Consider the following 24,115-nt stretch of genomic DNA (forward strand, 5'->3'; position numbering starts at 1 on the left):
ACCCCCATCATGCAAGCATCCTTGGACAGAGACAAAGGGCCACTTCACGCATTATAGAAGATAAATCCCAGGCCATTTATGCAGGGTCAATTGGGATGCTCACTCAAAGCTCGTTTGAAAACTGCGACTTTAAAAATGCCGATTCACGGTCCCGAAACAAAAGGAGAAATTCCACTCCCCCGCACTCACCTTCTCCTTCGTTCCTCCGTTTGCATAGCCATTAGCAACAGCTAACACATGGCTGTTATTTTGCATGCTTCCTTGAGGGGATTCTTTGTGGCGGGGGCGGAGCAAACACAGAAGGTTGCGTTAAAGGGGCTCTTAAGAAATGTGAAGCAGGTATGTGCCGGCTTCACAGGGATGGCTAGAATGACGGTGCAGCGAGAAAAACTCCAAAAAATATGCGGGGCACTTCAGCCTGGAATGTGCTGCTAATTACCAAGCATAAATGCCCACTATGTAATCCCAGTGATGTCACTGGTCTGTAGTGAATGAAGGGGAGAGGTATGTGTGGAAATAATGCATCCAGAGGTCAATATGCAGTCACTGAAATGTGATTGGTTAAAGTTCCAGACACCTGTTTGCACGTGCATTACAGAAAAGGCTGTCTTAATTCACACACTTCTATTTCTTGGTAATGTGTGAAGAAGCAGACCTGATTTATGAACAGGTCTTTTTTAATGGGCATGACCCTGGCGCTCTGGAATAGAAGGCTCATAAATCATAGCCAATGAATCCCCCAAGATATTAATAAAAATCAATGGGTTTTTTTTTAATCCAGTGGTTATTCTGAACGACCGCGATCTCTGATCTTGCAACTCCTCCACCTCACCAGGGGATTAAATTGTTTTTTTATTCTAAATAAAAATGATAGCCTGAAACAGCTTTCCCCAATAACAACGCAACAAAAAAAAATGCAGAGATAAGCAAGAAAGTTTTCCTTTTAAAAAGTAGTAGAAATGATGATCTCTTAGATGCACGATTCTCCCAAAAAGGACTTTCGGAGCTTTCCTATCATGGGGCTGTGCAATAAATGCAAAATGGTACCTCAGCAGTGGTCAGGGATCCAGGCATCAGGAGGCAATCCTATTGTAGAGAGAGTGCGGTTTTGCACCGCTGAAATCTCAGGGTTTTGTCACAGGAAAACTGAAGACTTTTCCCCAAATGCAGCTCTTATGATTTGGAATGCTGTGTGTGGGTGTCACGGCCATCTAGTGGATAGTGCCTGTCACACGAATGATAACAAGGGATCTAACTTCCGAAGTCATTATTAAAGCTTTGTATTATTCCCGCTTTAGAGGCTGGGCATGCCCCAGCTCTGTTACACAAGGAGGGGGGCCGAGAATCACATCGCTCAAACCTAAGCTCTGCACAGAGAACTCCATGTGGTGCATGGAGGGAGGTAGCACACCCACTAGCTCCAACCCCGACCACTGATCGTCTTTTGTATACAAAGCCTGTGAGCACATCCAAGTTGGTCCTCTCTTTGCAATCTGTCACCAGCAAAAATGCAGAGTGTAAAAGAGAGGCAGAGAGAGAGAGAATTTGGGTAACAGCTGGTGTGCATGTAGTCTCTGTGAAGAAAAGCTGATGGATGCATGGAGTAGAATTGCCAGTCTGCTGGCGGTGGCTGGAGATCTCATGGAACTACAGCTGGTCTCCAGGTTTCAGAGATCAGTTCCCCTGGAGAAAATGGCTCCTTTGGAGTGTGGACTCTATGGCATTATACCCTGCTGAGGGCCCTCCCCAAACCCCACCCTCAACAGGCTCCACCCCCAAAATCTCCAAGAATTTCCCAACCCAGAGCTGGCAACCCTACGGGGAGTGTTAGATATTATACATTACATTTAGCAGAGTAAATAATGACAGGCACTAATGTTCGCTTAAACGTGAATATTTATTCCTTCACTAACATACTCGATATAAGTCCTAAACTATAGAAAAGCTAAATCAACTACAACAACTGAACCTAGATATAGCACAGCGTCAATTAAACTCCCTCTTTTAGGATCAACTGATTTACTGGAAGCCCTATTGGCTACATACTAACACCGAAGCAGTTAACTCTTTCATGACTGGATGCTGAGACTTGCATATCCCAACAGGGAGGCTAGGGGAGGGGCCACTAGATATGATCTCACATCTTTATGTATCAATAATCCCTAGGGTTGCCAGGTCCTTCTTAGCCACCGGCGGACAATTTTTTTGGGGAGCGGAGCCTGAGGAGGGCGAGGTTTGGGAAGGGGAGGGACTTAAATGCCATAGAGTTCAATTGCCGAAGCGGCCATTTTTCTCCAGGTGATCTGATCTCTATCGGCTGGAGATCAGTTGAATTAGCAGGAGATCTCCTGCTACTACCTGGCAGTTGTGGAGAAAACAAAGGCTCAGTGCTGTAGAAGTATTGGAGAACCAATAAGGCACAGAAACAATATATGCAATGCTTAATTTTATAAGTGAATAAAGTGCAAAAGTGACAATAAATATATACAATATAATACAACAAGATACAGGTAAGTAATATATCTCAATCCAGCATATCCAGGACTTGGAAACCTCTCAAGTCCATTCAGATGTAAGTCCAATATGTCCAGTAGTTGTATAGGAAGAATATTTCCTTTGTGGAAATCAATTGTATGTCTTTTCAGACTATATTTCAGTATGTTAGAAGTCAAACAACAGCCACAATGAAATATCTGTCATCTTTCATTGTGGCTGTTGTTTGACTTCTAACATACTGAAATATAGTTTGAAAAGACATACAACTGATTTCCACAAAGGAAATATTCTTCCTATAACTACTGGACATATTGGACTTACATCTGAATGGACTACCTGGCAGTTGGCAACCCTAATAATCCCCATGCTTAGTCATCTGTACTGAACGATAACACCAGAAAAGCAGCTCTCCTCTTTCCTTTAAGGCAGATGTTTCCAGCTGTGTTCCAGAGAACCTTGGAGTTCCTTAGGCATTTACCAGACATTCCATAATGGGAGGATCAGTACTGGAGGACTGGATTCACTGAATGACAGCTTACCTACCACAGCTGCACCACCGCAGAAGACTGACAACTATATGCTTGGATACACACAGGCCATTTATGCATGGCTGTCTCCTTCCGGTCACCCCACCGTCTACTTCAGAGCTTTGCTCTGATTATGCTTGCATTTTCCAACCATCAGAGGTCACCCCGCTCTCCCCGCACATTTTTCCCACGTTTTCCAGATTTGTGTTTAGCCATCATCCAGAAAATGTGGGCAAAACGTGCAGAAATACGATGGGAGAGCGAGGTGACCTCTGAGGGGTAATCTTTAAAACACACTGTAAAAAGGAAGAGAGAGAGAGAGAGCAACACTGTTGGAGCAGCTTGCGCCAAATCAATCTACATATCTAGTAGTCAAGTGTGGGCCAATCTACAGATATCGAAATCTTCAGATCAGGCCCACCCAGGCAGAAAAGAAATGCCAAGCTCACTGATGGCAGCTGTGTGGGTAGAGGGGGTTCAGGAGCCTCAGTGGGCCTAACGGCAGAAGACAGGAGCTGCATTGGGCTCGCCGGCATCGGTGCTGGTGCTGGGGAGTTGGGGGCAGGAGAAGCACCAGCTTCGCCAGCAGCAGCCGTGCGGGTGAGGGGGTTCAGGAGTCGCAACGGGCCCAGCAGCAAAGACCAGGAACCACGCTGGGATCGCCAGCATCAATGTCGGGGGGGGGGGGATGGGAACACAGTAGGCCTGGCAGCAAGGCCAGGAGCCGCACTGGGCTCACAAGAACCAGATTCAACTGGGGATGTGCAGAGCCTTGATACTCTCAGGGTGATCCCTTCCTCCTCTTAGCTATAATTTAAAATTAACATAAAGCGGGAGCTGGCAGTGACAGTGGAGGGCGATTAAAGCTAAAAGGGGGAAGGGAACCCCTCTCAGTATTACGGATCCCCACTTGTGTTATTTTGATCTGCACAGCCAATCACATGGACACATGAAGCTGCCTTACACTGAATCAGACCCTTGGTCCATCAAAGTCAGTATTGTCTACTCAGACCAGCAGCGGCTCTCCAGGGTCTCAGGCAGAGGTCTTTCACATCACCTACTTGCCTAGTCCCTTTAACTGGAGATGCCGGGGATTGAACCTGGGACCTTCTGCATGCCAAGCAGACGCTCTACCACTGAGGCACAGCCCCTCCCTCCAATGACCTCCAATGACCTCCAATGACTAGTCAGAAGTCTTGCTAGGCAGCAGTCCCATAAGGCCCCACACATATTCTAAGAACACTTGGTGGGTGCCAGACAAGGTGTTTATATAGGGTTGCCAACCTCCAGGTGGTGGCTGGAGAACTCCTGGGATTACAACTGATCTCCACGTGACAGATTATTTCACCGGGAGAAAATAGGTGATTTGGAGCATGGCCTCTATGGCATTATACCCCACTGAAGTCCTTCCCCTACCCAAACCCCACCCTTCTCAGGCTCCTCCCCTTAAAATCCCCAGGTATTTCCCAACCCGGAGCTGGCAACCCTAGGTTTATAATATATGTTCAGTTGTTGCCACCTAGTGGCCTAGCTTGCTCATTGTTAGGGAAATCTCACTGGGCATGTCCAAGCAGGGGGGTAGGAAACGTGGTTGTTCCTGTTGTCCAGGCTGTCCTGGCTGAGGCCTTATAATGGACATCAGCAATAAACATAGTAATAGCCATTCTGCTTGGCTGATTTGGACTTCCTACATTATAGTGTTGGTGGGCACCATAGAACCAACGGGTACCATGTTGGGGATTCCCCAACTTAAGCAATAGTGCAGATTTCCACGAACTTGACGCGGGCTGCTTTATGTGATCGATTGGTAAACGAATTGGATAGGCTGAGACAGAGAAAGCAGTCTCAATTTACCATCATTTCAGCTTCCTGAGAGGAATGGGCATACTGACAAATGGACGGAGCTTAGGAATAGAAGTGAAACCTGGCTGGGTGGGAAAGCTACAACACAGAACACTGACTAGATCCAAAAATACTACTCGGCCAAGTCAGGGGCTCTGTTTCAGGGATAGGGTGGCCAGGTCCCTCTTCACCACCAGCGGGAGGTTTTTGGGGTGGAGCCAGAGGAGGGCAGGGTTTGGGGAGGGGAAGGACTTCCATGCCATAGAGTCCAATTGCCATAGAGGTGAATTGCCAAAGATAAGCTGTAATAGCAGGTGATCTCCAGCTAGTACCTGGAGATTGGCAACCCTATTCAGGGAGCAGATCGAAAAGATTATGTTTCTACTGGTAATAGTTTGGATTTTCTTTCTCAGGCATCAAAACATCCTGGTCCATCTCCAAAGAAAGCCAAGTTATTTCCAAAGCGTATGGCCATTTATGCATGGCTTTTTCCTCGCAGTCACCCCGCCGACTACTTCGGGGCTTTGTCTTGATTATGCATGCATTTCCCGACCGTCAGAGGTCACCTTGCTCTCCCCTTGAGTTTCCGCGTATTTTGCCCGCGTTTTCTGGATTCGTGTTTAGCCAGCATCTGGAAAACCCAGGCAAAATGCGCAGAAACCCGCGGGGAGAGCGAGGCGACCACTGACAGTTGGAAAATGCATGCATAATCAAGGCAAAGCCTCGAAGTAGTCAAGAAAGGAAACAGCCATGCATAAATGCCCAGCGTTTCCAGAAATTAGTAACCAACCATTACTAGGAGGGCTAGAGATATTTCTATAGATTTCTTAAGCCACAGAATGTCAATTTATTTCTCAAATGCTCCTCTGGGGGCTCATTAGTAATGGCAGGAAATCTGCATCCATTTCTGCTATTACTCCCGTACTGTGTGGTCTTTTGACTATCAATCTTTTTAACAAAAAAAAAAAATTCTCCCCTGCATTCTAACTGAAGTACATCATTAAAGAAATTTACCGTAGGTTGTTTGCTAGAAGGTCAGATTCTGATCCCGCCCTGACCCTTGTAAAAACCAGGAGTGAGCTGGTAGGCTTGAGTCCATGTCCAAGAGCACTGTGTAAATCAGAATCACACCCCTGGCTCTCTGAAAGCACTCAGCGCTTAGTCTCCCATTGTGTGACCACATTTTGTATCCACGTGTGGTTCTGAAAGGCACACAACATTAGGAGTATTTCCCAGCAGAATTTAAACACTGTGCTTTGTGCTTCAATGACTGACTGCCCTGATTAAATCCGTAGGTGCTCAGATAAAAACAGTGATTAAAGATTTGTAACACCTTCGCTAGAAAGCCAAGTGATAGGGCCAAGCAGTTAATCTAGAATGCTTGGAGCAAAAAAAAAAAAAATTAGTTGTGAAACTGGAAGCTGCTCAGACAATCCCAACAAGATTTTCAAAAGAAAATCTAAAAACCTGAAAGAATTTGGCCTTTTCTGCCTTCTGCTCCTGAACCATTCTTTCAATGTGAGCAGGGGGAAAAAATCTTTTGGAAAGCTGAGAGGGGGTGAAAGGAAGTTGGCATCTTTCTTCTGGGAAAGAGACCCCCCCCCAATGCCCTTTCTTCTTAAAAAACATAGAATCATAGAGTTGGAAGGGACCACCAGGGTAATCTAGTCCAACCCCCTGCACAATGCAGGAAATTCTGAACTACCTCCCCCCCACACACCCCAATGACCCCTACTCCATGCCCTGAAGATGGTGAAGGTGCCCTCCCTCTCATTACCAAATAAGGTAATGCCACTACTTTCAAAAGCTCTGTGCTTTGGCATTCATCACTCTCCACCCTCACCTCAGATCTATTTGCATGCCTAGTAACCAAGGATCAAAAATTGCCATGTTCAACATAAAGCTTAACCTAGACCCGAAATTTTTCCTACTGAGCGTAATTCCTCCTGATTTACCTGCAAGATTCAAAGACGTGTTCAAATACGCAACAACGGCAGCGAGAGTGGTACTTGCAAGGAAATGGGAACAAATGACAGTGCCAGAAGTGGACGAGTGGAAGGACAAGATGTTAGAGTATGCAAATATGGCTAGAATGACGCATATGCTGATTTTAGCAGATATAGAATCAGCGGAACAATTCCATGAGAAATGGCTACCATGGTACGCTTATATTTCTTATATTTTCTTTTTTTTTCATTTCTGAGCTCTCACTTGGATCACCACCAGAGGATTATGATAAATATATTAGTAGATTTGATTGATTAATTTTTACCTCTCCAGTAAGATTATGATAAACAAACGTAAATATTGGATTATGTAAACACGACTTTAATGATAAATATAACAGACAACAATTTTTTGAAATGTTTTTATGACTTATATAACATGTAACGCAACACGTAATTATGAACAAGAACGTATATCTATCGCAAACGGACGTTTTATCCTTTTCCCCTTCTTCCTTTATGTATCCTCTAAAAACTCAATACAAAAATATATTTTAAAAAAATTGCCATGCCTTGCAGATCCCGAAGGAAAGCGTCAAGAATCAATATGGCCACCCAGAGGCAAGTGCAGCCATCAGTAGCTAATGTTTCTTTTTGCATTTACAATATTCTAAGTATCTTCCTGCTTTAACATGTGTAGGACATATTTCCATCATCATAGCTGATTATGAGGAAGTGTGTGTTTTGCAACACAGAAAGGTTTGTGTCGATGTGCTTTTTAGTCCCCACCACAACTCCAGAAATAGAAACCTTTCACTGAGGTCCTCACTCCTGTTTGAGAATGGGGACAAACAGTATACTTGGGTTGGCGGTTATCAACAGAAGAGGGTTCTCACCAACCTTCCTTAGTAGGTGAAGCTGTGACATTTCCTGGTAGGACACTCCCAGCCAATTGAGGAGGGGATAGTAGCCTGAGGGAAACCATGCCTAGGGGAGCTCATTCCTTGAAAAATTAAACATAAGAATGTAAGAAAAGCCATGCTGGATCACACCAAGGCCCATCAAATCCTGCAGTCTGTTCACACGGTGGCCAACCAGGTGCCTCTAGGAAGCCCACAAACAAGACGACTGCAGCAGCATCCTGCCTGTGTTTTAGCCTCATCCTGGCTGTGTTCCTACAGCAGAAATATGCACTTTTAGGTATGACAATATAGCATGGGAATCAGCCAGCCATCCTTTTACTAACCCAACTTGATTGTGATGCTAACTGCCCAGCCAATTGGAAGTTAGACAGATTCATGGAGGAGAGGTCCATCAATGACTACCAGGCTACTAGTCATGGTGACTAAAGGAAAACTCCATATTCAGAGGCAGTAAACATCTGAATGCAAGCATTAGGAGCAGGGTTGGGAAATTCCTGGAGGTTTTGGAGGTGGAGCCTGGGGAAGGTGGGGTTTGGGGAGGGGAGGGGAGGGACTTCAATGCCATAGAGTCCAATTGCCAACGCAGCCATTTTTCTCCAGGTGAAATTATGTCTGTCGGCTGGAGATCAGTTGTAATAGCGGGAGATCTCCAGCCACCACCTGGAGGTTGGCAACTGTAGGAGGCAACATCAGGGGGAAAGCCTTGACCTCTATGCCCTGTTTCTTGGCCCTCCTGGGCAACCAGTTGGCCACTCTGTGAAACAAGATACTGGACTAAAAGGGCCACTGTTCTGATTCTGCAGCCTCTTCCTATGTTCTTAACATCAGGGAAACCTATAGTTAGACACTGGTCACCTAGCAGGAAGAATGAGCCAAACAGATCTATTCTACAATATACCACCTCTCCAATGACCTGCTCAAGGCAACTAACAAAGTTAAAAAATACATAAATTCATAAACATATAAAAGTAGCAATATTACGTGGCTATAAAAACAATAGCATCAAGCAGCCTAAAATGATACCTACTTAAGAAACCTCCAATTTCTCTGGGACAGGGATTATTGGCCTGTGTAAAATATGTTTCTTCCTCTAAGGAGACACATCAGCTTTGGTGAAATGTGGCCTAACACAACGAAAAAAAATAATTAATGAGGCTGCTTTTGCTCTGGCAAAACAGAGCCAAGTAAATACTAATCCTTCACGAGCAGATTTAATGGAGTTTGGAATAGTGATGATTTGGGAGTTGATGGAGGAAAAACAAGCCCAGCTTTGGTCTCCTCGCTAGGGAGGGAGATGTGCCAGCTACCCAAAAAGTCAGCATTACATGCTAATCTCTTTTGAAGACAACTAAGCATTTCACAAAATGCCACAAGAATTCTTGGAACCAACCCATCAATCCCCCGCCCGCCTAGTACAAATGGAACGAAGGGGCACGTGGAATGTTTTTAATTGACAAAAAGGGCAGGATTGAAGGTGGACAAAGTTGGGAAGTCCTAATCCATCTTTCACAGTGCGTTCATTTGGGGAAAGGCCAAGAGATCTGGTTCTTCTGTTGATGTGTTCAGAGCATGTGAATACTCGAACAAACTACGCTATTAGATAAGGACGCAGCAGCACTGCTGCTGAAAATGGCACACAGTCAAGTGGCTCTTCCACCTCCTTAATGGGCGCTTTCACACATGCTGAATAATTAGGGTTGCCAACCTCCAGGTATTAGCTGGAGATCTCCTGCTATTAAACCTGATCCCCAGCCGAGAGAGATCAGTTCACCTGGACAAAATGGCCACTTTGGCAATTGGACTCTATGGCATTGAAGTCCCTCCCCTCCCCAAACCCCCACCTCAGGCTCTGCCCCAAAAACCTCCTGCCAGTGGAGAAGAGGGACTTGGCAACCCTACGAATAATGCACTTTCAATCCACTTTCAATGCACTTTTACAATCATTTGCTTGAAAGTGCATTATTCAGCATGTGTGAAAGTGCCAGTCCACTCCCACCTGCCTGATGCCCTGCTGTCACTATGATGCCCACCCTACTGCCCCTGCTCCTCATCACTGGTTGGCAGAGGTTGAAGAAATGCATATTGTATCAAATATAATATTATTTTGATTTCAAGACATGGGGTAAATTTAACAAGGTCTTAGAAAGGAAGAACTAGACACAGGGGGTGGGTGCTATTTTCAGAGGCAGCCTGCTGTGACCCAACTTTTCACACACACTTTTTATGTAAGCCCTCTGCTTCCCTCCTAGGGTTGCCAGCTTCAAGTTGGGAAATTCTTGCGAGATTTGGGGGTGGAGCCTGGGGAGGGAGTTCATCAGGAATGTGATGCCATACATTCCACCCTCCAAAGCAGGCATTTTCTCTAGGGGAATGGATCTCTTTAGTCTGGAGAGCCATTATAATTCCACGAGATATCCAGGCCCCACCTAGAGGTTGGCAATCCTACTCCCAATACACACACACACAGAGTGGTCCATCATCTGAGATGTTGTGTAAGCAGTTAACACTATTCCTTGACATGCAAGTCCCTTAAATCCAAAAGGGAACTATGTCCGTCTGTCACAGGTCAACAAATAACTTTAAATCACACTTTAATTGGGGTGGTAGGCTGGAATATTGGGTCAACGATGTCCTGTTATGTTGGCTGTACCTTCTCTAACCTTGCTAGCTGGTGGAGAACCATTCCCTGAAGAACCTTTGTTCTTACATTTAAAAGTTTGGCCCCAATATGGGCATGTTTAAATTATTGCATTACAGCTTCTAGTGTCCTCTTCATAGTCCATTCTCTTCTCCCCCCGCCCCAATGTTCAGATCTTAGGAAGCTTATCTCAGTTTTTTCCCCACAGGCATGCCATAACATCTGGAGAGGGGCGGGACCTCAGCAAGGTATAATGCCATACAGTCCACCCTTAGGGTTGCCAGGTCCCTCTTCACCAATGGCAGGAGGTTTTGGGGGCGGAGCCTAAGGAGGGTGGGGTTTGGGGAGGGACTTCAAGGCCTCCCCATGCTGAAATATCAAATTCTCCAGGCATTTCCCAAACCATAGCTAGCGGCCCTACTGGTTGGTTGTCTGCTGGCATTCGGCTAGCACAGGCTTTCATGATTCAGAGTTCACTTCATCTGATGCTGGAATAAATTTTATTAGTCTTTAAAGTGCTACTGGACTGCTGTTTTATTTTGCGGCTACCGACTGACATGGATACCCATCTGGTATTCTGCTGTTATCTGCAGAATTGTAGCTGGCTGAATATATCTGCTTTCTCTGAATCATGACACAAAAAAAGAAGAAGATGAAAATGACAGAAAGAAATTAAACTATGCAAAGGTAAATGTCATGAGTAAGCATACAGACAAAGGAGGGTTATGTTCCGTCGTCACCAAATATATGGTGAAAAATAGCCTCAAACAGCCTCAACTCCTGTAAAGATATGTAATATCATTATACGAAAGAGAGAAGAGGCCATGCAGCGATGCTCCAAGATCTAGAAATATTGGAAATCATTTCTAGGATATATTAAAGACATGACAGGGTATGAAATACCTCATTTGCCAATTTTTGACTGGCCGAGATGTTTAATTGGAACTGAGTTAAAGGCTCAAAAATAAGAGATCTGTTTGAAACTAAAATAGTAATGATCTCAAAACTGGGCTAGCCAGAAACCACATCTCATTACTAAACGATGTCTGATATTGTTTTAATTATTGCATTAACAGAAAGAGTATGAATCAGAGAAATGACATAAATAATCTACCAATTAAAAACAGGATGTTGTTGGTGGTCATTTGGAATGATAAAATACAAGATGAAGTTATAAACCTGCCTTATACTGAACCAGGCCATTGGCCCATCAAGGTCATTGAAGAGGAGGAGGAGAGGATTTGTTTCCCCACTCCTACACAGGAAGCCAGAAGGGTGACCTTGGGCTAGTCACAGCTCTCTTAGAGCTCTCTCAGCCCCACCTACCTCACAGGGTGTCCGTTGTGGGGAGGGGAAGGGAAGGTGGTTGATTCTTCCTTAAGTGGTAGAGAAAGTCAGCATATAAAAACCAACTCTTCTTCTTCTTCTACAAATAGGGTTGCCAACCTCCTGGTGGTGGCTGGAAGTCTCCCACTATTACAACTGATCTCCAGGTAATAGAGATCAGTTCCCCTGAAGAAAATGGCTGCTTCGGCCATCGAACTCTATGGCATTGAAGTCCCTCCCCTCCCCAAACCCCACCCTCCTCAGGCTCCACCCCCAAAATCTCCAAATAATTCCCAACCCAGAGCTGGCAGCCCTAAGTACAACCACTTTCAACCCCTTTCAAACTTGTTAAGATAACAGCAGTTATTGAGATTTTTAAGAAGAAAATGAACTAATATGTCCTGCATAATTCTAACCAGGTGAAATTTTAATTTAAACAGAAAAGAAATATAGGCATCTTGGAACCATTTTTAGTTAATACGTTTCCCCAGTGAGTTGCCATCTTGCCCAGAACTTGCAACGCATCCATTTCATCTAGTAAGCATGAAGAGTGACGAAGGTAGCTTAAAATTACTCTGCTTTTGTTTTGTGTGTACAACGCGTACTAGCTGACCGTGTCATTCTCACCCAAGTGACTGAAGGGTTGATACCTAACAATGGCGGGGAAAGTTACTACATTAATCCCAATCATTAGTCCATTCTGGAGGAGGCTCCCACTCGGCAGCCCTGCCTGCCTACATAATAATCACAGACAGGCCACTTCTCCCTGAACCTAATGATAACACATGCAGAACCTCCACCATGACATATTAAGGAACAGCCGGCATACGGCTTCAAGGCAATTTCTTTCCCTTTGCAGATTTGCTTCCAAGTAGCATCCTCCCTCATTTTAAGTTAAATGTAACTTAACTTCTTTCTCTTCTGCCTTCTCTCTAGGACTGCATGGTTATTTCCCCCCCCCCCAAAAAAAAGAGGTGGCATATAGTCCCCCAAATTACTGTTTCAAGATCCCATTATGTAGTGGTCTCTTTCTCTAGCTGCAGGAACGCAAATAGCTGTATCATCAGTCCACATCTATTTTGTTTTCCCCACTCACTTAATAGAGGCTCATCTGCTTACAAATGGGAACAGTCAATTGTACTCTGCATTGGAGACGGGGAATGTTACTAGACAGCCGCTCTTCCCTTTAGCGGAGGTTTTGCTTTTTTCCCCCTCCCTGATCTGATGGTATTTTTGAGAAGAATTTCCCAAACAGTAGGACTCCATCACAGTTTCCTCCTCCACGGATCAGAGCCGTGTTAGCATCAGGACGCTTTTGGGAAATGGAGATAGGCTTCACTTCTGAAATTTGTCCTTTGGGTCCCAGAATATGCTACCATTGACAGCCAAGCAAGAAACACTGGAAACTGTTAAAATACAATTCACGCACTTCACTTATATCATACAGGCTTGCTTTTTGCCGTTGTTCATGCTAAGTCACAACTGGTAATTATTTGCTTTGTATTGCAAATACATAGTTACTACTTTAGATACCAGAGAACAACAATATACTGCCAGAGCTGGGAAACCAACAGACATAGCACTTTACTTGGGCTAGCAATCCTCCCTGCATCCCCAACAGACAACAAGAAAATGTGGCACAGTTGCAGATAACACCACCGTTTAAAGATAGAGGTCAGGAAATCGAGGGGTAAATGTATAAGCACTTTAGCCATTTGCCTTTTCTCCACCACCTGTCTCAGCCGCCAGGCTGAGGGCAGATCAAAAGAGAACCCACAAAACATTTTGCACAGTGAGCAACCTCTGAAACCACCACCATGGCATAAGATACCAGAGGACCATGGCATAAGATACCAGAGCATACCATAGCAAATATGGGTGGCTACCAAGTTGGCAAGCCTAGTTAAACAAAACACAGAGTTACCTTCAGTTCTGATGGTGAACGGAGAGTCTGCCAGTCTTTTGGCCGAAAACTGACCTCCCAGTGATGTCATTAAGAAGCAAAGAGTGAAAAATCCAATTCCCACCACAAATAACCTATGCATGGAAACAAAAGAGAGAAACACGGTCAGGTATATATTGCTGTTGCTGCTCCGTTATCCTACTAATACAGAGCCATTTTTCTGCATCGCACTCTGTATCATGTCTAAAGTGCTATGCTTATTGAGATTTCTACAATCCTAGTCCTAGTACATTGCTTATTAGATGTCTCTTCATATTTATTGTATTGACTTACACTGTAGAATCAGCTTTGAGTCTCAGTGAGAAAGGAGGGAGATAAACATAGCAAATAAATATAGCTCAATGACATGCAGGAAAATGTCTTTTACCCAAAGTGTTAATTAAGAGCTACTCTCCAGAAGCTTTCAAAAAATGGGTGTTACATATAAATCTAGCATGCATCCACCATGCGTCCAGATGATAGGGAGGAGACCATTAGGGTTGTCAGGTCTGTCTTCGCCACCGGCAGGAGATTTTTGGGGCGGAGCCTGAGGAGGGCGGGGTTTGGGGAGGGACTTCTATTCCATAGAGTCCAATTGCCAAAGCAGCCATTTTTCTCCAGGTGATCTGGACAGAGACTGGTCACTCCTAAGTGACCTTTTGCTAGGGTTGTCAACCTCTAGGTGGGTGTACCCCCCCAAAAAAACGGGGGGGAAGTTAACCCTAAAAAACAGTTAAGCATCCAAAAGGTCAAGAAAAAGGAAAGAAACATTCAAGGCCCAAAGTTATACAATTAAAAGTTAAACAATTAAAAGGTTATGTCAGTGCACAATGTCTATATAAATTAATTACAGGTTAAAATCTAATAACATATATATGGCCCTGCAAAAGCCTACCAAATAAATATATATAACACAATTAGACATGGAATCATACCATCAAACACAGACCATACGCGTTTCGGCCATACTGCCTTCTTCAGTGGTCTAAACAAACACCACTCCAAACTACAAAATATACATCAAATTTTAAAAATCTTTGTGACTATATGTGCATAGTGTTTGCAGAATCACAATTAATATATACAATTGCAAAACTTCTTCTTCTGTTTAAGGCTTCCTTACAAATGAAAATATAGCCACAAATAAAACGTCAACATCTCACAGTCACAAAGTAGTCTTAAAGTCTGGAGTAGTTATCCAGTGTTGAATGTTTCTATCTTTTTTCTGGATCTTTTAGCTACTTAACCTCCAGGTGGGAACCTGGAGATCTCCCGGAATTACAACTGATCTCTAGATTACAGGGATCAGTTCCCCTGGAGAAAATGACTGGAGGTATTATACCCTGCTGAGGTCCCTCCCCCAAACCACCTCTTCCCCAAGCTCCATGACAAAATCTCCAGGAATTTCCCAGACCAGAGCTGGCAACTCCACCTTCTGCCTACCCCTACTCTACACTATTCACCCACTGCAGCAATATTCTCTCCTCCTCCTTAACAGCAAAATTAAATGAAGTGGCGCCAGAGAGAGGGGCTGGGTATATCTCATTATCAAAGTGGATCCTGGTTTTTCTTTCGATTCTTCCCACTGATAAGTAACTCATCATTATGCGAGACCTTGTTTATGCATTTGAAGTTTCATAATTATACTCAGGCAAGGAGTGATGGTTAAACACTGCATTTAATTACTAATTTAGACTATTGGAAAAGGAGATAAAAGGGGGGAACCCCCTCACAATTATCTGAGAAGAGAAAAATAGTCAAAAGGAGTTGCACGATATAGAATCTCATTATAAGAATAGACTGAAAATGCATTTCGAGGAAAGAAAATTCAGTGCCTGGAATACCAGAAAGAATCAAAAGACATGAGCTACAAGAACTTTTAGATGCATAGGACAAGATGGCGAACTGATAATTAAGTCCACTCTGGTTTTCCAGAAGCAAAAACAGCCTCCTGCTTAGTATCTGACTTCCATTCCACTACATGTAGTCAAAAAGGGCAAGAGTCCAGTAGCACCTTAAAGACTAACAAAAATATTTTCTGGTAGGGTATGAGCTTTCGTGAGCCACAGCTCACTTCTTCAGATACAGCTAGAATGTGAATCCATCGGTCTTTAAGTAGAGGAACAGTATGTAAATGTGAATAGCAGGCTTGATGGGATTAGGTGTGATATGCAGAAGAGTCTGTGATGTCCAGGGGAGAGATGGGTGTGGAGAAATCAGCATTGGTAATGGGCCATGAATGCAAGGTCTTTATTCAGCCCAGGTAAATGCATTGACTTTAGTTTGAATATCAACTGTAATTCAGCAGTTTCTCTTTCCAATCTCCCTTTAAAATTCCTTTGTAAGAGAACTGCTACTCTTAAATCTGCAACAGAATGTCCTGGAAGGTTGAAATGTTCTCCCACTGGTTTTTGAATATTGTGGTTTCTGATGTTAGACTTATGTCCATTTAATCTTTGTCTAAGAGACTGACCTGTTTGTTCCACTACATGTATCTATTTCACAAAATTGCTCCAAGACTTCCCCCTGTTAAGAACCAACAATAAATGGCAACACTCCTAATATGTTAACACTAAGAGACGGGAGAAGCTATCCTAAGAAGGCCTTCTCGAAAATAAGTCCAACTTTTATTCATTGGCGCTTACTCTAGGGTCGCCAGGTGCCCCCAGCCACAGGCGGAGGATCGGGAGGTAGGCTTGCCATTCTCAGGTTGGGACACTCCTAGAGATTTGGGAGTGGAGCCTTGGGCAAACCGGGACCTCAGTGGGGTACAATTAAGGTTGCCAACCTCCAGGTACTAGCTGGAGATCTCCTGCTAGTACAACTGATCTCCAGCCGATCATTGAAGTCCCTCCCCCCAAACCCCGCCCTCCTCAGGCTCCGCCCCCCAAAACCTCTCGCCGGTGGCAAAGAAGGACCTGGCAACCCTAGGTACAGTGCCACAGAGTTCACCCTCCAAAGCATCCATTTTCTCTACGGGAACTGATTTCTGGAGTCTAATTCCTGAAGATCCCCAGTTACCACCTGGAGGCTGGCATTAGGGTTGCCAGATCCCTCTTCACCATCAGCGGGATGTTTTTGGGGCAGAGCCTGAGGAGGGCGTGGTTTGGGGAGGTGAGGTACTTCAATGCCATAGAGTCCAATTGCCAAAGCAGCCATTTTCTCCAGGTGAAGTGGTCACTATTGGTTGGAGATCAGTTGTAATAGCAGGAGATCTCCAGCTAGTACCTGGAGGCTGGCATCCCTAGATTACTCCCAGGAAATTGTTTTTAGGATTGCAGCTACAGCATGACTATGTAAGTTTATTGAGTTTACTTGCTTTAAACCATTGTTACACGGCTCCCCCTCCCTCCAAATTCATAGTTGTTTTCAACAAATCGCAATAGCATTACAATACAAGGTAGCCATTTCAATAGAAATTAAAACAGCAGTGGTTCAAAACGAAGAGTGTATAGTATGCAAATTAAATGTTTAAAATAATAAACACAGTAGCAATTTTAGTCTTTAAAAAAGGAACTATGATCCAATCCAGAGTGAGGTCATGACTGGGAAACATGCAACTACGTTATCAAACAAATGCAGAACAAAAGAACAAAGTCCTCTTGTAATGCCTAAACATAGATAGAAAAAAGCACATTTCAAAACAGGGGAAGCATGGTGCCACCACTGAGGAGGTCTTGCCCCAGTCATCACCTGCCTAACAGTAGAAGGTAGGAGCACCTTCACATGAGTCTGCTGTGATAATATATTCATTAGGGAAGAGACAGTATTTCAGGTACCCTGAACTAGCAGAGGGCTTGTAAATGACAAAACCAGGACTTTAAATTGTGCTAGGAAAGAAACTTGCAACCAGTGTAGCTCTTCCAATAAAGGGGGGATATAATCACTTCATGATGTCCCTCTCAACACCCTTGCTGTGGCTTTTTAGACTTGGTGACATTTCTGTCTTTAAAGGCAGACCACATAGCATTAACTGAGGCCTGATGTAACCAAAGCATGGGTAACTGTAACCAGGCCATGTCTTTCCAGGAAAGGCTGCCGCTGGTGCACCAACCCAAGTTGGCCAAACACCCTTTAAGGATGCCACTTGAGCATCCCAGATCTTAAAATACACCCTCAACGTTCCTCTGTTTTCACTGGGTTGATTGGGTTGCCAACCTCCTGGTGGTGGCTGGAGCTCTCCCGTGATTACAACTGATCTCCAGGCGATAGAAATCAGGTCACCTGGAGAAAATGGCCGCATTGGAAGGTGGACTGGAGGGCATTATACCCCACTGAAGTTCCTTCCCTCCACAAACCCCGCCCTCCTCAGGCTCCACCTCCAAAATCTCCAGATATTTCCCATCCCAGAGCTGATAACCCTAGGGATTGACCTTCAGCGTATTCAGTTTTATTTAACACGCTGCTGCTGCTTCCAAGCCTGCTCAGCACACCCAATGCCCTACTCAGATTGAGAGAGAATTCCCACTAGGTGTCATTGGCATACTGAGGGCACCCCACTCCAAACCTCCTCCTCCTTTTCACATTTTTCTGCCAACCTGTAGTGTTTCCTAAGTCAGTAGAAAAATGTCCTCTCTCAGTACATGGCTTCAGTATCCAGATTTAAGGACCCACAACCGTAGAGAATTACCAAGTGGGCATGCGCAAGACTCCTAGGGCAAATCCAGTCCTCCCCTATCACTCACCAAGACACCCTCTCGCGGGCTCTTGCTTTCCCCTGCTTCCATTGCTGCTCTATTTGCAGCTTACAAGGAGGAAAGCAGTTCCCACTCCTTCTCCCCCACCCACCAGAAGTGGGTCAAGCAAGGGCCATTTTCTCCAGGTGAGCTCTGTCACCTGGAGATCAGTTGTAATTTAGGGTTGCCAGGTCCCTCTTCGCAACCTCCAGGTGGTGGCTGGAGGTCTCTTGCTATTACAACTGATCTCCAGCTAGGGTTGCCAGGTGCCCAGTGGTGGCGGGCAAACCCCTGGCAATTCGCCCCTCTGCCCGTCAACCACCTGAGGGTCGGCAGGCAAATGTGCGCGCGCGCGTACACACCGCACGCACGTCACTTCCAGTTTACAACTGGAAGTGCTGCCTCGCAAGGGGCCTTATGTCACTCAAACTTAGTTTGAGTGGTAAAGGTCTGCTTTACCACTCAAACTAAGAGGTATAAGCCCCCCCCGTGAGGCGGCCTTATACTGCATGTGCGTGCATGCGCATCACTTCCGGTTTACAACCGGAAGTGACACGCATGCACGCACACGCAGTCCCAAATTCAGCCCCATAGCCTTCCGCCGAAGGAGAGGTGGGACCTGGCAGCCCTATCTCCAGCCGAGAGAGATCAGTTCACCTGGAGAAAATGGCTGCTTTGGCAATTGGATTCTATTGCACTGAAGTCCCTCCCCTCTCCAAACCCCACCCTCCTCAGGCCCCGCCCCCAAAATCTCCAGGTATTTCCCAGCCCGGAGCTGGCAACCCTCACTAGAACCCACTTATTTGTCTTTTTTGGCGATCCATGGTATCCGTAAAACTCTCCTCCAACACCACATTTCAAATGAAAAATAATGTTAGCAAAAGTAGGCTATTACACCATGTACAAACCAAGACCACGTACAAGCACCATAGTTTGCCCATTCTTTATTTCCCACATTTAGTCCATCTAACATGATTGATTTGCAGCACAACAGCCCTGACAAGTGCGGATATTTACATACGCGGGGTGGAAAACATTCCACCGAAAAATACAGCATCGGAAAATCTTCTGTCCCACATTACTTCCACTCAGAAAAAGCTCATTGTTAAACGTGATAATTTCTAGCTTCCCTTAAAACATTGTCCACACTCACCTATTAAACGCAAGAGAAATACGGGGCATTTTTACCTTCTCCATTTTAACTGCAGTGTATGTAAAACAACACACACAGCCTTGCGCACTACTGGTGGCAAGGCAGTACTGTATCTCCCTACATCTGCAATCCATGAACCCTGCGCTACTAGGGTTGCCAACCTTCAGGTGGTGGCTGGAGATCTCCCGCTATGACAACTGATCTCCAGGCAACAGAGATCAGTTCACCTGGAGAAAATGGCCGAATTGGAAGGTGGACTCTAGGGCATTATACCCCATTGAAGTTCCTTCCTTCCACAAACCCCATCCTCCTCAGGCTTCACCCACAAAACCTCCAGGTATTTCCCAACCCGGAGCTGGCAACCCTATGTGATACCTACATAGAAAGTGGCCCAGAGAAAGCTAGAATAATTCTATGAATTATACATGAAGCTTGGCGTTATGTCTTAATGCTCTTTTCAGCACTACCAATTTTTGGCAAAGCATTTCGATACAACACTGCTGAATTACAATACCATTTGGGTTATATTTACATATGTCATATGGATCTAGCTTTCAGGCAGAAAGGTGACTGGTACCATACTTGCTTAGAGAATTTCTATGCTGCCTCGCTGGAGAACCTGTTCAAGGCTTCTTACATGTTCTTCTCATCATCACATTGTCACCTGGTTTCTGTTTTTTTATTATCAGCCCCTTTTTGATGTTTCAGCTAAGGTTTCTGGCTCACGTTTCCTGGATTAGAATGGCAGCTCAAAACCAATTCAAGCCCGAAAGCCAGTAAGGTATAGTAGTTAGAATGAACTAAGCCTGGGGAGAGACATTTCCAAATCGTGTCTTGCTATGAAATTCACTAGTGACCTTAAACCTGTCATTCTCAGCTTAATTTACTTCACAGCATTGTTGTGAAGATACCATGGAGGAGAGAAGAACCATATACACCACCTCTAACTCTTGGGAGAAATGGTGGAATAAAATGTGCTAATAAATGTAGAATATATGGAAGAGAATGGCAGCAAAGGGTGTTGTAATCTGCGGAAGGGGTTGGAGGGGGGTTAATTTTTTTATGCTCCATACGACCTGTATATTTAATATATTTGCAATGAACCCAGAGTTCTTCATTATTAAATTTAATCTGAAGATAGTCTGACCGTCTCTTTGGCGCTTATAATTTACAGATCAAAACTCAGCAATTATTGGGGCAGCTAATGACTGTCATAAAAGCTGTAAATAATAATGCACCTGATGGAGCAAGCTCTGACTCATGAAAGCTCATGCTCAAATCAATACTGTTAACCTCTGTGCTGCCCCTGGAGTCCCATCTTATGAAAGCTGTAGAATCCACATCACCACCCAATGCTTCATACAAGGCAACGTTGTTTAGGAGGGCTTTCAGCCGTATGATTTTATTTTGGCCCCCTGATGTTTTTGAGTTCTTAAAGCATTGCAGAAATTGTTGTCCATAAACAGCTTGAGCTTATAGGAAAAGTCAGACATACCAATACTTTAGTTGTTGGTTGTTGTTGTTGTTTTATATGCCAACTTTCTCTGCCACTTAAGGGAGAATCAAACCAGCTTACCATCACCTCCCCTTCCCCTCCCCACAATGGACACCCTGTGAAGTAGGTGGGGCTGAGAGAGCTGTGACTGGCCCAAGGTCACCCAGCTGGCTTCGTGTGCAGGAGCGGGGAAACAAACCCAGTTCACCAGATTAGCCTCCACCACTCATGTGGAGGAGTGGAGAATCAAACCCGGTTCTTCAGATCAGACTCTACCAAACCACTGTTCTTATCCACTACACCATGTTAGCTTTGTACAAGAATTTAGTACAAGAAATTATTGGACTAAATTTCTATACCCGCTCATAAGAGTGCAAGCATTTTCTAATATTTGAATTGTCGGTGCTAAGGATGATCATATACATTTTCCAAAGTGGGGTTCCCGGTACATGTAGAGCAAGGAGAAATGGAATGCACCAACACAACCACTTCCATAAATGTGCACCACACACACTTGTCTTTGTATGCAACTATACATTTTTGTACATGTAAATCTAATGGGGAAAGCAGCCCGCAGTTAGTTGGCTTAACCCATGTAAGCTTTTTAGCTAGTCAAATGACCCTAGCTCTACACCAGCCAGTCCCCAATCCTGCCATCCTTCAGTTCAGCATGAAAAGGTCTGGTTCTGCTGTTCTTGTCAAGTCAAGCATCGGTCGACATGAGAGAAAGCGGCAGCTCTCAGCGAGGGCTGCGCAAAGTTCCTGACGCAACTGGCACAGCAAGTGAACGGCTACTGAGACGCATCCTTCCACCTAGTTTTTGGCATGCAACCCCCCACCCCCCAGCCAGCTCTGGGCTCATCACTTCAGTCAGCTTTTCCCACAAACAAGATCAGGGTTGGCACATTGTTTAGAAGCCCACCAGTGAGAAAGAAATTGCTCAAACGAACCTCTTCCACATGACTTGACCATGAGTACCCTCGCTAGTCAGCCACAGACAATCACAGTGCCCTGGCCATTCTACCGGTAGGATATGTGTTTTTGTAACAGTCACATTTTAAAATACCTTGAGACTGACACAGCTACAGGGGATTGCCACCAAGCGGGCACTCAACAAGGACCGCAGTCAGCTCCAGTCCTCTGAAGAGAGTACCCATACGATGCTTGTATTTTCAAATACTTGCCCATTGCTTTTTCATTTTGCATTAGTAGGAATACACACAGGAAAAAATTCTCAGGTGTACTTCCTAAAAATATACTGCACACGAAGTCCCTTAAAACACACACACACACAGAGAGAGAGAGAGAGAGAGAATTAAGATATCCATAGACCCAGCTTTTGCCAGGAACCTCACTGTTGGCTGCCTCTTTCCAGCACATTTGAACCCCCACTCTTCAGCTCAGGGAAGCATGAATGATTTTATTATTACGGCAATAGCCAGGTAAGCTGCAAACCTTGTCAGTAAAACCGATTACATAATAAAAATCTCTATATACAAAATACAGATAAAATTATATCAATTAAAAATCACCTTGTTCACATAGGCACATATCAATTCAAAATCACTAATACCCTTCTCCGAGCGGATTTTAATAGCTGCAGAGCAATACTTGGCTAACTCAGGGAAGCATACTCTCCATTCAGTCCTGACAACAACCGTGTTAGGTAGGTTAGGCTGAAAGAGAGAGATTGACCCAAGGTCTCCCAAAAAGTTTCACAGCTGAATGAGGATTTGAACCTGGATCGTCTACATCACACTGGCTCTGCTACTCTTCTCCAAGAGAAACATTGCCTTAAATTATGGTTTACACCCTCCAGGTGGGGCCTAGAGATCTCCTAGGATCACAACTGATCTCCAGACTGTAGATTCCAGGTCCCCTGGAGAAAATGGCTGCTTTGGACTCTATGACATTATATCCCATTGAGGTCCCTCCTTCCCTAATGCCATCCTCCCCAGGCTTCACATTTGTGCCTGGATGTCTAGTGCTTATTTTCTATGAGGACAAGTGATGGCCTTCAAAACTACACCTTCAGATTGAAGTTCTTCCCTTAACCCAACAGTAGTGAATGCTGACTAGTGAGGGAAAGTCACCACGTACATATCCAGAATGCTACTGTACTGTATTATTGTTGAGGCTGCAAATGGTTGGTATATCCCACTTTGATCACTTATCACTAGGCTTAATGCTAAGGCCCATGTGCCCTGGCAGGACCCTAGTGCAGAGAAACCTTCAAGTTGCCATTATGAACACCTGAAGCTGCCTCATACGGAGTCAGACCTTGTGGTATATACTGTATATCAGGTTAAGGGCCAGAGTGGTGTGGTGGTTAAGAGCAGTGGACTCTAATCTGGTAAACTGGATTTGTTTCCACACTCCTACACATGAAGCCAGCTGGGTGACCTTGGGCTAGTCACACTTAACTCCGAACTCTCTCAGCCTCACTTACCTCACAAAGTGTCTGTTGTGAGGAGGGGAAGAGAAGGTGATGGTAAGCCAGTTTTGTGTGTGTGTATGTGTGTGTGTGTTAAGTGCCGTCAAGTCACTTCTGACTCATGGCGACCCTATGAATGAAAGTTGTCCAAAATGTCCTGTCTTTGACAGCCTTGCTCAGGTCTTGCAAACTGAGGGCTGTGGCTTCCTTTGTAGAGTCAATCCATCTCTTGTTGGGTCTTCCTCTTTTCCTGCTGCCCTCAACTTTTCCTAGCATGATTGTCTTTTTCAGTGACTCTTGTCTTCTCATAATGTGACCAAAGTACGATAGCCTCAGTTTAGTCATTTTAGCTTCTAGGGTCAGTTCAGGCTTGATTTGATCTATAACCCACTGATTTGTTTTTTTGGCAGTCCACGGTATCCGTAACACTCTCCTCCAGCACCACATTTCAAAGGAATCTACTTTCTTCCAATCAGCTTTCACACCCATACACAGTAATAGGGAACACAATGGCATGAATTAACTTAATCTTGGCCAGTTTTAAGACAGTTTTATTCTTCCTTAAGTGGTAGAGAAAGTCAGTATATAAAAACCAACTCTTCTTCTTAAATAATGTCTACTCTGACTGGAATCAGATCTCTAGGGCTTCAGGTTTTTCATATCACCATCCTTTTAACTGGAGACTGAACTTGAGAGATTCTGCATGCAAACAAAATG

General features: G+C 44.6%; 1 protein-coding gene across 2 annotated transcripts in view; it reads right to left on the minus strand.

Annotated features, from left to right (window-relative positions):
- The window catches only part of MGAT5B (alpha-1,6-mannosylglycoprotein 6-beta-N-acetylglucosaminyltransferase B), a 250,636-nt gene that overhangs the window by 223,219 nt on the left and 3,302 nt on the right, over positions 1 to 24,115 (minus strand). For both annotated transcript variants that reach the window (XM_056855117.1, XM_056855113.1), the window contains exon 2: positions 13,623 to 13,735. In XM_056855117.1, coding sequence (XP_056711095.1) covers positions 13,623 to 13,735 — 113 coding nt within the window. The remainder of the gene's footprint in view (positions 1 to 13,622; positions 13,736 to 24,115) is intronic.

Source organism: Euleptes europaea, chromosome 1 (assembly GCF_029931775.1).
Source record: "Euleptes europaea isolate rEulEur1 chromosome 1, rEulEur1.hap1, whole genome shotgun sequence".
NCBI classification, from domain to species: Eukaryota; Metazoa; Chordata; class Lepidosauria; order Squamata; family Sphaerodactylidae; genus Euleptes; species Euleptes europaea.